Below are 14,754 nucleotides of genomic sequence, written 5' to 3' on the forward strand. Positions count from 1 at the left end.
TATTTATGACTCTTCCCTCTGCATTTCTGATTCCTCCACCACCAATGTCCCCAAACAGCCAATCATTTCCTCAGATACAGTCTTCTATGACTATAATTCTCAAGGAGAAAAAATACTAATGCTTACGCACTAATACCTTTCTGGGTTTTGTCCCCTTACCTTCAGACTCTTTAAGTAGTTGGATAACATACTGGGATGGAAGCGATACTCTTCAGCAACTTGATCATCATATTTTGTTCCTAACATTGTCTTCAGAGGTAAAAATTTTCCTGTTTGACAGCAAAAACAGTGTCTCATTCTTACAACATTCATATGGTATGTACGGAGTCAAATAAACTGACTCGCTGCTTGAATCTTTGTTAAAAAGCTTTAAGAACTGTAGTAGAGTTTGTTTCCGTTTACAACCACTCAATATATAAAACAAATTTAAATAGTATGAAATCCAGCATCACAATATTGGCAACAATTAGCAATTGTTTTCCTACAGCTGTAAATGGTCTGAGAAACTCTAATCCTATACAAATGGTGAAACTGTGAACCTCATCAGTGCCTGGATGGGAGCCCACATAAACTACACAGAGTCTGCCAAGGAAAGAGTATGACAGTTATCTGGAATGAGTAATGAACTGAATGGTTGTGAATAAACCAAAACTCAATCTAGATAATCCAGATATGCTTATGCCAGGGCCAAGAATGCAAGAAGGAGAGGCTGTTCTGGAGGACAACATACTCTCCTGAAAAAAAAAAGTTTTCTTCTTAAGAGAACTCCTGGATCTGGTCTGGCTTCTGAATGCCCAGGTGACAGCTATGGAAAGAAGAGTGTTTTGCCAGTTTCAGTTGGTACACCAGCTATAATCCAGAAAAGGGATTTGCTACTGTAGTGTATACCCTGGTAACTTTTCAACTTGACTACCATAATGCATTTGACATGCAAGTGCCCCTGAAAAAGAATCAAAATCCAGAATGTGGATGCTCATTTGTTATCTGGGCCAACACATAGGAAGCACACTACACCAATCTTGCAAGAGTTCTAATGGCATCCAATTTGTTTCCAGGCCAAAGTCCAAGATGCTGGTTTTAATCTTTAAATTTCTAAACAGCATGTGGCAGGGCTGTCTAAAAAAAATATTCTCCCATAAAAGGTGCCACCATCACTGTCACCATCTCAAAGAATGTAGAACTTGTTACATGAGTCCATTTTACAGGTTCCACTAAAACAAGGAAGCCACTAGTAATATCACTTATCCCACTTCTGTGATAAACCAACAAGATCTGCACTCGTGGCTCTTTTAGAACACAGTAACAACTTTTCTATTCTGCCAGGCCTTTAAGGCTAATGTTTATTCTGTTGTATAAGTCTTTTTACATCTTATCTTAGCCAGGGCTGTGGAGTCGGAGTCGTGGAGTCGGAAGCAATTTTGGGTGGCGTCGGAGTCGGTAGAAATGTACCGACTCCGGCTTCAAAATAAATTTTGATTGACAAATTTTTAAAAATATAAATTCAAAATGTCAAAGACACTTCCCATGAAGTCAGCTGTAGTTGAGCATTTCACCATAACTCAAGATGGAAAACATTTTGTGTGTCAGTGTATGACACAGGACCCAGATGAAGACAAATGCTGTGATGCCAAGATCAGCGCATATTCAGGCAGCGATAAAAATGCTCCCATGAGAGCTTCCAATTTAAAAAGACATTTACAGCCTTTCCAGGGCTGTGGAGTTGGAAGCAATTTTGGGTAGAGTCAGAGTCGGAGTCGGACAGTAGAAAAATAGAGGAGTCGGAGTCGAAGGTTTGGCATACCGACTCCACAGCCCTGCTTAGCTACTGGGTGGTTCTTTTATTATTACGTTTATTGTTCTTTTTACATTTTATTGGATTTACTGTGCAATTTTTATTGGTTGATATCCAACTAAGTCATACTCAGACTAGATCTGCTGAAATCAACTGATATCAATTACTTATGTCTGTTGGTTTAATGGGCTTACTCAGAGTGTGACTAACACTAGTGTCACTTTGGGAACAGTAAAGCAGTCTATAAATAAAAAAGCAGCCTACAATAAGATGCTCAGTGACAATGCGTAATTTATAAAACAAGAGGTGCCAGGGCTGAAACAAATCTGCCTGGAAATCATGCTATGAGAGACTTTTCTCATAACCCCACACAGGAGTACTGCATGTGGTTACTCAGTGGTAAAGGCCTTTATAATTGCTCAGTGACTGGGTCCTGATACTAGAGAAGTTCCTGCAGCTTAACTCTGGATCCATAGGGACTGTTTCATGGTCACATTTTACTTTACACTCAATATCCAACTAATTATTGCTATTTAGGGATCACAAACTAGTTTTTCCATTGTCAAACTGGCCAGTAGTCATGCCCAGGCATTTTTTGTCTTCCCATACAGCAGGTGTGGAGAGCCTGTGGACCTTCATATGTTGCCAGACTATAGCTCCCATCATCTCTGACAACTGACAGTGTTTGGCTGGGGCTGATGGAAAATGGAATCCAACAACATATGGAAAGCCATAGCATCCCCCCTCCAATTCATGCATGTGCAGTTTGGCTCCCTTCCCTGACCTAATACAATTATTAAATCATTCCTTTAACTGGGCAGGCACATCTCAAAAATTGTATGCATTCTACTTTTACTATCAGATGATCTTCTCTAAGAAGGGTAGAGAACAGGATGCAACCAGCAACTCCCACACACTCCACAGGCCATTTTAACAGGTGGGCAGGGCTGCTCATTTGTCAATCACCTGATGTCACCATGACGACAAGTGACCCAACTTCAAATAACTGGGAATGAGTTGATCAGCAGTGCTTGCAAACCCTACTTTGGCAGGGAAACACCTGCAAAGAGGAGTGTTGACTGGAAACTCCAAAGTGGAACCAATCCCAGTTGGACTTTCATTTGGTGCCAAATTAAAAAGGCACTGAATACAAGCCTTGCTTGTCAAAGAACAATTAGGGAGTGCACTTTAAGTCTCCCAATTCTTCCTTTACAGTTGCATCTTTGGCTGCCCTACACCTGATGTCACATAAGACATCATATGTGGGGCAGATGGACATGAGACAGTGGTCTCAGGGGCCAAGTTAGGGCCCCTACCAGACCTAATCAGGCCCATAGGCCAGAGGTTCCACACCACTGCTCTGTATTCAAACTGCTTAGGATAACGTGTCGGGCTGTTTGTGATAGGTCCAGTGGGTGTATTTTATACATTTATAGAAAGAGTCTGCAAAGGCATTATTCGACAGCGTTTCTCCTTAACAGCAAAGAAAGTTAAGACGAAAAAGTGCGGATATCAACCTCCTACAATAATAATGCTTAAAAAATTGTGAGGGAAGTGTGTTGCACCCTCCTTAGAGGCCTGGTTCACATATGTATGCTAGTTACTAGTTGACTTTATAATGGAATACGAAGGAACCGCTCCACTCTGTACTGCAAGAACGGACCCAGGAGGTATAGCTACAAATGTTAACGGTCCGGCAGCGGCACCACTGCAACACCCAAGGCGACGCCTGTCCTACCACGCCCCGTCATCACACCAACTATCACACCGCAGCTCACCTGCTACGGGTTGTCCGCGCCTCGGGCAGTTCAGCCACCGCGGTGGGATCTTGTTGAAGGACATATCGAAGACGGCAAGAGCATCTGAGGCCGGGAAGAGTCACGTAGCTGCCTCGCCTCTCGGGGCGAAAGGACTGACACCTTCCTCCACCCCAGAGGACCAGCAGTTTCAGCCACTTCTCTGTCCCGCAGTAACGCCGCCAGACCACAATACACCGCGACAGAGCGCGACCGGTTCCGCTTCCGGGGTCCTCCGAACTGCGGTCGCTCTGTCAACTCAAGGAAGGAGGACTCTGTACTCTCTATGGCAGTACGATTCGCCGTAGGGAGATGTTGAGCTTCTCCCCATAGAGATTGAAAAAAGGAGAGGAGCGCGGACTGCTGGGCTTTCGCTCTTTGCCCGGGGGGGGGGAAGGGGAGAGATTTCCGTTTTACGTAACAGCACAGTAAAGTTGCATGCGAGTAAATTCTGATTTCTGTATGCAAGGTGTCTGAATTCAATTTAGTTTATTTAAAAATATTTATATATTCCCCCTTCCTGGTTTTGTTTAAATCCTCTAAGGCGACGTACACAAGTTGAAAAAAACTGTCTTTAATCAGGGAGGAAAATAATAACACTGGACTACATTACAGGTTTGTTGGAAGACAGTATTTTAGCGTTATCTCCTCGCTCCTTACAAAATACGGATGTCTTTTTCACGTCACCGCCATAAGCAGTATAGGACCGTTTATTTCCTCCCTTGTATCATATACCAAATGTGTTTACAGGACAATTTTTTAACGTTTAACTACTTTAATGAATAAACAGATAACATTGTTGTCCTACAGAGAACACCTGAGTTTGAAAGTAAGTCCTAGGTTTCTCCATGATCTCCTCACTTTTACCATTCTAACAAAGCTACAGAATAGAAAGTGAAACAGTCTATCTCTATGCAAACATAACAAGAGAATAATGACATCAATAGTCATCAGGAAATCATCAGACGAAGAAACTTTCACTCAAAAATAGTTATCTCTTCCCTCCACCACAGTTCTCTCCTCTTAGTCTTACTCACGTGAAGTGGAACTTAAAACAGATGCCACTTCACCCTTTTTAGACTGACTTTAATTTTGTATATAATTGTTCAGCTCCTGTTTCATTCCATTCTGTGGTGAAGGGGGTGTGCTCAACTGGTCTTGGAGGTCAGGATGCACCTAATTCTCACAGAATGTGAGGCAGTTAAGAACCAGGAGCCCTAAAACAATAAGCAAGCTACTGTGAAATAGCGGTATGTAAACTTGTTCATACTCTCCAGGAAATGAGTTTGAACTAAAACAGATTTACTTTAAACTGAGGCTGCTTCAGATTTGATAGGGCCCTCAGCAAAGTGCTCTCAGTGGGGTCTTGTTCTGCAGCAACCGGTGTGGTGGGACAATGCCACAGAGCCATCCTTCCAACACTGGCATCACAAATGCTTACCTACACATTGCAACAGCGAGACAGGGTGGCAGCAAAGTTGGGGCTGCCCCAGCACACCAGTGGAACCAATCCACCACTCTCACGAGTGTGACAGCCCTGACCTAACCACTGTGCAGTACAATTCAGGTAAGCAGTGACAACACCAGTATCTGGAAGATGGCACCATGCCAGCTACTCCTATGTGAATCAGTTCCCCTAAGGAAAGCAAAAATGGCTGCCACCAGCTGAATTGCAGCCAGTGGAACTCAGCATTGTGCAGGAGGACAAGCATCATAAGGTACATGAGCTAAATCAGATGCCACTTTGTAGAAACCACCAATTAACATGTTATGAAAATATTGTCAAAAAATTAAAATTAAAATGTTAAAAACCTAGAAAAGTCAAACACAACATCCCAATTCCCCATTCATACTTCAACCTCAAACCACCCATCACTCCCCAATCTTTAGGCAACTTTGTAACGTACATGAAATCAGTAAAAATAACACAGGGGGTGGTAATTCAATGTAGCTTTCCCCTGATGCTTCAGAGCAGATGTGGGAGAGGAAGGAAACCCTGTTGCACTACCACTAGCACTAGTAAGAAAAGTTAGTTTAATACTACCTAGAATGGTTGGGAGTGTGTGGTGGGGTTCTGTGTTCATTTGTCCATGTTTTCATAACTGATACAATATAAAATACAAAAGTATTGATTTTAAATTGTACAGTATTGTTTTTACTTTTTGATGTTTGCCACACTGGACTCCTTTGGTTAGAAGGGGAGGATGGAAATGTTGTTGTTGTTGATAGTAATTATTATCATCATTGTCATCACCATCATCATCCTGAAGCCAAAAAAATAAATATCTGCTTTGACCATTACTAAGGTAGTTTATAATTTCAGGACCAATGTGCGTAGTTTCCATTTAATACAATGAGAAATTGTTATTGCTTGGACCATGTTAAATGGTATGATTTGGGATTGTTGTTGTTATGTGCCTTCAAGTTGATTACGACATGGCGACCCTATGAATCAGTGACCTCCAAGAGCATCTGTCATGAACCACCCTGTTCAGATCTTGTAAGTTCAGGTCTGTGGCTTCCTTTATGGAATCAATCCATCTCTAGTTTGACAGACAGTCATACGACACACCTTTTATAATTGGATGATTAGTTGGTTTCTTAGCTGCTTTTAAATTGTTTGTAAGTGTTTTATTTTTTATGTACACCGCCCAGAGAGCTTGCTATGGGCGGTATAAAAGTTCAATCAAATAAATAAATAAAATAAAATAAATTCCTCTTTTTCTACTCCCTTCTGTTTTCCCCAGCATTATAGTCTTTTCTAGTGAATCATGTCTTCTCATGATGTGTCCAAAGTATGATAACCTCAGTTTCATAATTTTAGCTTCTACTGACAGTTCTGGTTTAATTTGTTCTAAAAAGGTAAAGGTGTCCCCGCACTTATAGTGCGAGTCGTGTCTGACTCTTAGGGTGACGTCTTGTGACATTTACAAGGCAGACCATATATATGGGGTGGGATTGCCAGTTCCTTCCCCGGCCTTTCTTTACCCCCCAGCATATGCCGGGTACTCATTTTACCGACCACGGGTGGATGGAAGGCACCGGAGACTCAACTTCCTCCTTCCGTTGGAATCGAACTCCGGCCGTGAGCAGAGCTTCGGCTGCATTACCGCCACTTACCACTCTGTGCCACAGAGGTTCTAACACCCATTGTCGCAGTCCATGGTACACAAAAGCTCTTCTACAACACCACATTTCAAATGAGTTGATTTTTCTCTTTTCCGCTTTTTTCACTGTCCAACTTTCACATCCATACATAGAGATCTGGAATACCATGGTCTGAATGATCCTGACTTTAGTGTTCAGTGACACATCTTTGCATTTGAGGAGCTTTTCTAGTTCTCTCATAGCTGCCCTCCCCAGTCCTAGCCTTCTTCTGATTTCTTGACTATTGTCTCCATGTTGGTTAATGACTGTGCCGAGGTATTGATAATCCTTGACAAATTCAATGTCCTCATTGTCAACTTTAAAATTACATAAATCTTCTGTTGTCATTACTTTAGTCTTTTTGACGTTCAGCTGTAGTCCTGCTTTTGTGCTTTCCTCTTTAACTTTCATCAGCATTCGTTTCAAATCATTACTGGTTTCTGCTAGTAGTATGGTATTGTCTGCATATCTTAAATTATTGATATTTCTCCCTCCAATTTTCACACCTTCATCTTGGTCCAATCCTGCTTTCCATATGATATGTTCTGCGTACAGATTAAACAAATAGGGTGAGAAAATACACCCCTGTCTCACACCCTTTCCTATTGGGAACCAATTGGTTTCTCCATATTCTGTCCTTACAGTAGCCTCTTGTCCAGAGTATAGGTTGCGCATCAGGACAATCAGATGCTGTGGCAACCCCATTTCTTTTAAAGCATTCCATAGTTTTTCATGATCTACACACAGTCAAAGGCTTTGCTGTAATATAAAAAGCACAGAGTGATTTTCTTCTGAAGTTCCTTGCTCTGTTCCATTATCCAATGTATGTTTGCGATATGTTCTCTGGTGCCTCTTCCCTTTCTAAATCCAGCTTGGACATCTGGCATTTCTCGCTCCATATATGGTAAGAGCCTTTGTTGTAGAATCTTGAGCATGACTTTACTTGCATGGGATATTAAGGCAATAGTTCGATAATTACTGCATTCCCTGGGATCCCCTTTCTTTGGAATTGGGGTATATATATTGAACGCTTCCAGTCTGTGGGCCATTGTTTAGTTTTCCATATTTGTTGACAAATTTTTGTCAAAATTTGAACAGATTCAGTCTCAGTACCTTGTAACAACTCTATTGGTATGCCATCTGTTCCTGGTGATTTGTTTCTTCCAAGAATTTTAAGAGGAGCTTTTACCTCACATTCTAACATTTCTGGTTCTTCATCATATGGTTCCTCTGTGAATGAATCTGTCATCCTTGCATCTCTTTTATAGAGTTCTTCAGTGTATTGCTTCCATCTTCCTTTTATTTCATCTCGGTCAGTCAGTGTGTTCCTCTGTTGATTATTCAACATCCCTACTCATGGTTTAAATTTCACTTTCATTTCTCTAATCTTTTGGAATAGAGCTCTAGTTCTTCCCTTTTTGTTGTCCTCTTCTATTTCTATACAACAACTATTGTAATAGTTCTCTTTGTCCCTATGTACTAGTCAATGTATTGTTGCATTGAGGGTTCTGACCCTCTTTCTATCTCCTTTTGCTTTTGCTTTCCTTCTCTCTTGAACGATTTGAAGAGTTTCTTCAGTCATCCATTGAGGTCTTTCTCTCTTTTTAACTAGAGGTATTTTCTTTTTGCATTCTTCCCTGATATTGTCTCTGACTTCATAGTTCTTCTGGTTCTCTGTCAACTAAGTTTAAAGCCTCAAACCTGTTCCTTATTTGATCTTTATATTCTTCTGTGATGTTATTTAAATTGTATTTTGGCATTGTTATTGCTTTGTTGTTCTTCTTTAGCTTTACTCTGATTTTCGATACGACCAGTTCATGATCTGTACCGCAGTCTGCTCCTGTTCCTGGTCTTGTTTTTGCAGAAAGTATGGAACTTCTCCATCTTCTGTTACCAATTATATAATCAATTTGATTCCTATACTGACCATCTGGTGATGTCCACGTGTACAGTCGTCTTTTCGGTTGCTCAAAAACTGTGTTTGCAAGAAACAAATTATTGGCTTCATAGAATTCAATAGGTGTTTCTCCTTCTTCATTTTTGTCTCCTAAGCCCCATTTCCCCACAATTCCTAGTTCTTCTCTGTTCCCTACTTTTGCATTCCAGTTCCCCATGATTATTAGAACATCTTGTTTTGGTGTGTGATCAATTTCCTCCTGTATCTCTGCATAAAATCTCTCCAATTCTTGTTCTTCTGCGTTTGCTGTTGGAGTGTAGACTTGGATGATAATTATGTTAATAGGCTTTCTGTTCAATCTCATTGATATCACTCGTTCAGACCTTGCATTGTAGCTCCTAATTGCTTTTGCTACATCACTTCCCACTATTAAAGCAACCCTGTTTCTTCTTGATTTCTCATTTCCTGCATAAAATATTTTGTAGTTGCCTGATTGAAAATGTCCCATTCCTGTTCATTTTAATTCACTGACACCAAGTATTGCAATGTTGATAAGTTCCATTTCTCGCTTGACAATTTCTAACTTTCCCTGGTTCATGCTTCTCACATTCCATGTTCCTATTGTGTGCATCGTCCAACTCCGGACTGTCCTTTCACATCTGTGCGCATCAGCCTCTGGGCTTCCTTTCGGCTTTGACCCAGCTGCGTCATTAGTCACAGTGCTACTCGTACTTGTCCTTTGTTCTTTGTTTGGGATTAGCCCCATATAAAAGAGTTAGATTGGGTATTTTAAGAAGCAAGAAGGTGGTTCCTGTCAAGTGGAACCAGTTTTAGCTGTGTACTTTATGATGTAATTAATGATCTCCATTATCCCTTTTCGAAGGGGTCAGAAAGGGGATAAACCCCAACAAAGTCAGTCATATTTGATAGCCTGAAATTATCTGCATGATTCCCCAACAGACACAGATTTTCATCCATGTACCTTATGATGTAATCATTTGGAAATGGCTTTTAGCAGGCAACCATCCCCTAAATGCCCCAACACCTGCTCATAAGTCTGGCAGTTTTGGAAATGCCACAAATTTTGTAAGATGTGTAGATATCCAAACCCTTTGCACCTTATGCAATGCAGTTTTTGACACATGCTCTTGAACTATTATGTGCTGTATTATCATCCTGAGATTTTTCTTTCATTTGCTGTTATCTCTGTAGAGATAACAGTTCAGCAAACATGATTATGACTACTTCTAACTCAGAGTGATCGACTTTAGCTGGATCAGAGCCCAGATATTTTGGGTTTTTTTTAAACAGTTGATCTATATGTCCTCAAACAAATCGCCCAAACAGACAAAAATACTCACCCTAGAATGATCCTTCTTTATATTTGATTCTAAATATGTTTAGATGTAGTCTTCAGATCAGTAGGTGGCACCAACATTCCACATCATCACACAACAATGATTCCAAAGCTTAAGCTTTGGAATTTTTAGAATTTAATTGCAGCAATAAGACTGCTACAGTGTCTGTTATGCCATCTGATTTTGACCATAGGATTGTGTTGTAAGCCAATTGCTAAAAACAGGCAGTAAACCAATATCAAATGAGTGGATTTTATCTTGATGTGCATGAACTTGAACATAATACAACCAAGTTATCTTCTTGTGAATGAACAGTCATGGTCTTGTGCTTTTACATGCTGTCTCTTAACATGCGTAAACCGTTGTTTTCCTATTTCTGTTATATATTAAAATATTGGTATCTTGTATTTTTCCCCTACAGAGCTATGATGCAGCTAGCAGCAAATTTTAAAAGAACAATAAGTTATACTCAGACTAAGCCCAATTAAATTTATGAACTGAAGTAACTTAAGAGCATTGACTTCAGTAGGCCTACTCTGAGTATGACTTAGTAGTTGGGTACAATTTCAGATATAAACAAACCATAACAGTTTTTTCCCAAAAAAAACAGCATCATGAAAGTTTTAAACATGTTCTGTGCTCATATGTTTTAGATACCAGGACAGACAAGTGGGGAGCGGGCAATTTTCATTGGGAAAATTGCATGAAAGGAAAGGATTAACCCCTTCCCACCACCACCATCTGATCTGAGTTGGGGGCATCCACAAATGGATGGATCTATCATAACTTGCTTGAGGTTTGCCCCCCCATGTATGTAAGAATTATTATTTTTATTATTTATTTATTTATAGAATTTATTAGTCGCCCATCTGGCTGGCTGTCCAGCCACTCTGGGCGACGTACAACATAGGCATATAATACCTAGACATTGAAAATCTAAAAACAATGAAGATAAAATCTAGCCCACCCCAAAAGCCTGCCTGAAGAGCCAGGTCTTCAAGGCCCGGCGGAAACTCATCATAGAAGGGGCATGGCGGAGATCATTTGGGAGGGAGTTCCACAGGGTGGGGGCCACAATTGAAAAAGCCCCCTCTCTAGTCCTCACCAGTTTGGCTGTTTTGACTGTTTATACTTCTAAACTGCCCTTCATCTAGAAGCGGCTCGCCAAGTGGAGTGGAGCAGCTTTGCTAGCTTCCCAGCAGGTGGGTCACTATTGTGTATCAAGAGTGGGAATGGAGGTCAGTGTGGTGCAAGCGCACCAGCAGGATGAAGGCCGCATTCACACCATACATTTATTCCACTGTTATTCCACTTTAAACAGTCTGGCTTCCCCCACAGAATCCTGGGAAGTGTAGTTTGTGAAGGGTGCTGAGAGGTGTTAGGAGACCCCTATTTCCCTCACAGATCTATGATTGCCAGAGTGGTTTAACAGTCCCTCTTCCCAGAGAACTCTGGGAATTACAGGCCTGTGAGGGGAACAGAGGTCTCCTAACAACTCTCAGCACCCCTCACAAATTACACTTCCCAGGATTCTGTGGGGTAAGCCATGACTGTTTAAAGTGGAAAAAATATGGTGTGAATATGGCTGAGAATGCCTCCCCCAGTGTGCTTGCACCACATCAGCTTCCCCGCCACCTCATCCCTCCTCCTCAGGAAGCAACAGCAACCCACCAGCCAGAATGATAGCAGAGCAGCTCCACCCCACCCTGTGAGCCACTTCTCCCTTCATTTCAGAGGTATACAAATAAAACCTCCACAATCCACAAAAACATAATATATTTTTAAACATAGTTCAAAACAATTTAGAAATAATTAAAAAGCAATCAATCACTGAATGATTGATCAGCAGATATAAAAATGCCATATCAGCTTTATTTGTTTATTTGTTTGTTTATTGCATTTGTATACCGCCCCATAGCCAAAGCTCTCTGGGTGGTTTACAACAATTAAAAACAAATATACAAATTTAAAAACACATTTTTAAAAAGCAATTGAAAAGCACATGCTAAAATGCCTGGGAGAAGAGGAAAGTCTTGACCTGGCGCCAAAAAGATAACAGCATTGGCACCAGGTGCACCTCGTCAGAAAGATCATTCCATAATTTCACCCTCCTACACCAAATACCTATGTAAAGAGATGTCCTTAGATGATGACGAAAGGTCAGAAGTTGGGGGGGTGCAGCTATATCTCCATGATGTACGAAGAAAAGTGATTTGGGATACAGCCTTAGAATTCCCTCAAACCTAGAAGCAACAGGAAAATAAAAAAAATGTTTTGCGTTATTAGCATTCAGGGTTTTTTTTTGTTTGCTTGTTTTTTGCAATGAAATGAAATGTGCAGGACGGGGTTCTTGAAAGAGCAAACGTGTTTGTTCTATTTACGTTGTCTTTTAAACTCAGCCTTCAAGTAGGTAAACACTGAGAACAGGCCAATGGAACTAGAGTTGAAATCTCCTCCCCTTTTAAAAACATGACCTACTTTCAGGTCTTGTTGACCCTGCAACATAACTCTGTCGTTGAAACAGTTGGCATCAGCAAGGAGCCCAGACATTGCTTCCGTAAATATAGTTCAGTTGTCCAAGAAGCTAAGCTGGACATGTTTGTAGAGATGGAAAAATATGTCAATTTCAGTTTCTCTCATTAAGTTCAGTTCTCCACATTTCAGTGTGTGATTTTTAGAAAAGCTCTCATAAAAATTTATCAGCATTTTTGTGTGAATTTCTCCTACTATACACATTTTATATGTAAGTTTATCTAATTACACAGCTTTGCAAAACATTTTCCCTAATGTAGTTCATTTTATATGTTATTTTCACTAATATATGCATTTATATGCACACTTTACCCTAGGGTATGCATTTTGGGTGCATTACTTGGTGAGACAACTGCATTGCAAAATTTGGATAAGTTAGGGTTGCCATATTGCCCGGTTAGCTGGGTTTTACCCGGATTCCTTCCATGCCACCTGGCGCCCGCTTAGCCCATTAGGTGGCCCGGATTCTCAGCTTTAATTTTTAAAAAATTAAGTTTCTAGGTGGTCCGGTTCTCAAGATATACATCAAAACGTCAGCTGCCCCCGACTGTTAAATCTTTTTGTTAACAAATCTGTCCTGTATAGCACTTCGTAGCTCTAACCCCCGCCCGTTCAGGATTGCAGCCAATAAGTGAAGCAAGGGTTGTGTTTGGTTGACCTGAGGCAGTGTCTAGAAAACCTCATTGCAATGCCAGAAAATGGTGGTTTCCCTCCGTTTATCTGAAAATCTCATAAATTGGGTAAGTATATACATTTCAGGTTTTTTTCCTCTTGTGTGCAGGAGTCAGATCCTGGTCAGTGTTTTGAAAACCTTCCCAATATTTGCTTTTGTGAGGGGTAAAAGCAATGCTAATCCCATATGCCCAGAATAAATCCCACTGAATTCAATAGGACTTACTTTTGAGTAGACATGGTTTGATTCCACTCAACACTCCCTCCCGTGAACAGATACAAGATATAAAAGCAAACCTTTCTGTAGAAAAGGCAGTGATACTAGCATTTGCATTTTTCAGCCCTGTACCCACCTTGTTAAATGGTGCTTACTCCTAAGTAAAGTTGCATTGGAATGCAGCCTCACTCACCCTGTTGCCTGACAGAGCCTCTGTTCAGCAATTCAGAAAAGGCTAAAATGTATTTTTTGATACATACCCTTCTTCAAAATGACTGGCAGGCATCTCTCCACCAAAGATCACCCTACTTCCATCTCCCCAGGGATGGATGTGTGTGTGTGCGCGTGTGTGTACACATATACCTACACACATGTATATATATATACATGCACACGGAGGCGCTCCCTCTCTCTGCATATATTCAATGCAGTGGGGGGTGTAACCTTCCCCCCCTTAAAACTAATAGGAATGGAACAGCTACTCTGTCTAATACTACCACAGCTTGCCAGGTCTCTAGAATTCACTGCATTTTTATTTTCTTTTTTAAAAAAGGTGCCAGCACCCAGATCTCCATCATGTTCCAGCCTTTATCATAGAAGGCTCCATTTCCCCTCTATCTGATCGGATATGTGAGAATCGGTGTACTAAAGACACTTCTTACATGCTCAGACATGCTCCCTTTAAATAAGATGATTGACAGAACTGATAATATTGAAATCTTGATTTCTATCTGCATTGAAAGTTGTATGATTTTTATAGTGCTGCATTGACTTGTTTTATGTTTGTTGTGTTTTTATTGTTTTTACATTGATTGTGCATTTTTATTGTTTTTACTATGTTTGGAAGCTGCCCTGAACTCCGTTTTTAACAGTGGAAAGGCAGGATATAAATCCTCAATAAATAAATATTCCATAATAGGCATTTAAGGTTGAAAATGAAGGATTTTTTTAAATCTCAAATCCTCCCCCAGTTTTTGGTGGTAATTGCTAGGCACAAAACAAAACTGGACAATGCAACTTTTAATATGATTAATTTGCCTAACCAGGACATGATTTGCATAATATGCAAATTACGCAGCTAATTTATAATTTGCATAATATGCAAATTAGCCTTCCCAGATTTGTGGAATTGGAACATGGCAACCCTAGGATAAGTACACATTTTGACAAATCACTGTGTTTCAGTTTGTACGTTTCAGAAAGTGCAAATTAGGTACTTTCACCTTTACATGTGAACTGAATCAAATGTCTCCCCCATTCCTATGCTCAGGTCCATCCTGGAAGTTATTGTTGAAGCCTATGATTCTAGTAGTACAGCTCTGAATGCAAAGTGCTCAGCTGTA

At 40.5% G+C, this 14,754-nt stretch overlaps 1 protein-coding gene across 4 annotated transcripts in view; it reads right to left on the reverse strand.

Annotated features, from left to right (window-relative positions):
• Positions 1-3,882, reverse strand: part of RNGTT (RNA guanylyltransferase and 5'-phosphatase) — a 272,562-nt gene extending 268,680 nt beyond the window's left edge. For 2 of the 4 annotated variants that reach the window (XM_061623301.1, XM_061623300.1), the window contains exons 1-2: positions 3,571-3,879; positions 160-269 (exon numbers count right to left, since the gene is read on the reverse strand). In XM_061623301.1, the coding sequence (XP_061479285.1) occupies positions 160-269; positions 3,571-3,634 (174 nt within the window). In that variant the 5' untranslated portion in view covers positions 3,635-3,879. Of the gene's footprint in view, positions 1-159; positions 270-3,570 lie in introns of all 4 variants that reach the window. The other 2 variants (XM_061623302.1, XM_061623303.1) reach the window with 2 other exon arrangements.
• Between the last annotated feature and the right edge of the window lie 10,872 nt (positions 3,883-14,754).

Source organism: Rhineura floridana, chromosome 4 (assembly GCF_030035675.1).
Source record: "Rhineura floridana isolate rRhiFlo1 chromosome 4, rRhiFlo1.hap2, whole genome shotgun sequence".
NCBI lineage: Eukaryota > Metazoa > Chordata > Lepidosauria > Squamata > Rhineuridae > Rhineura > Rhineura floridana.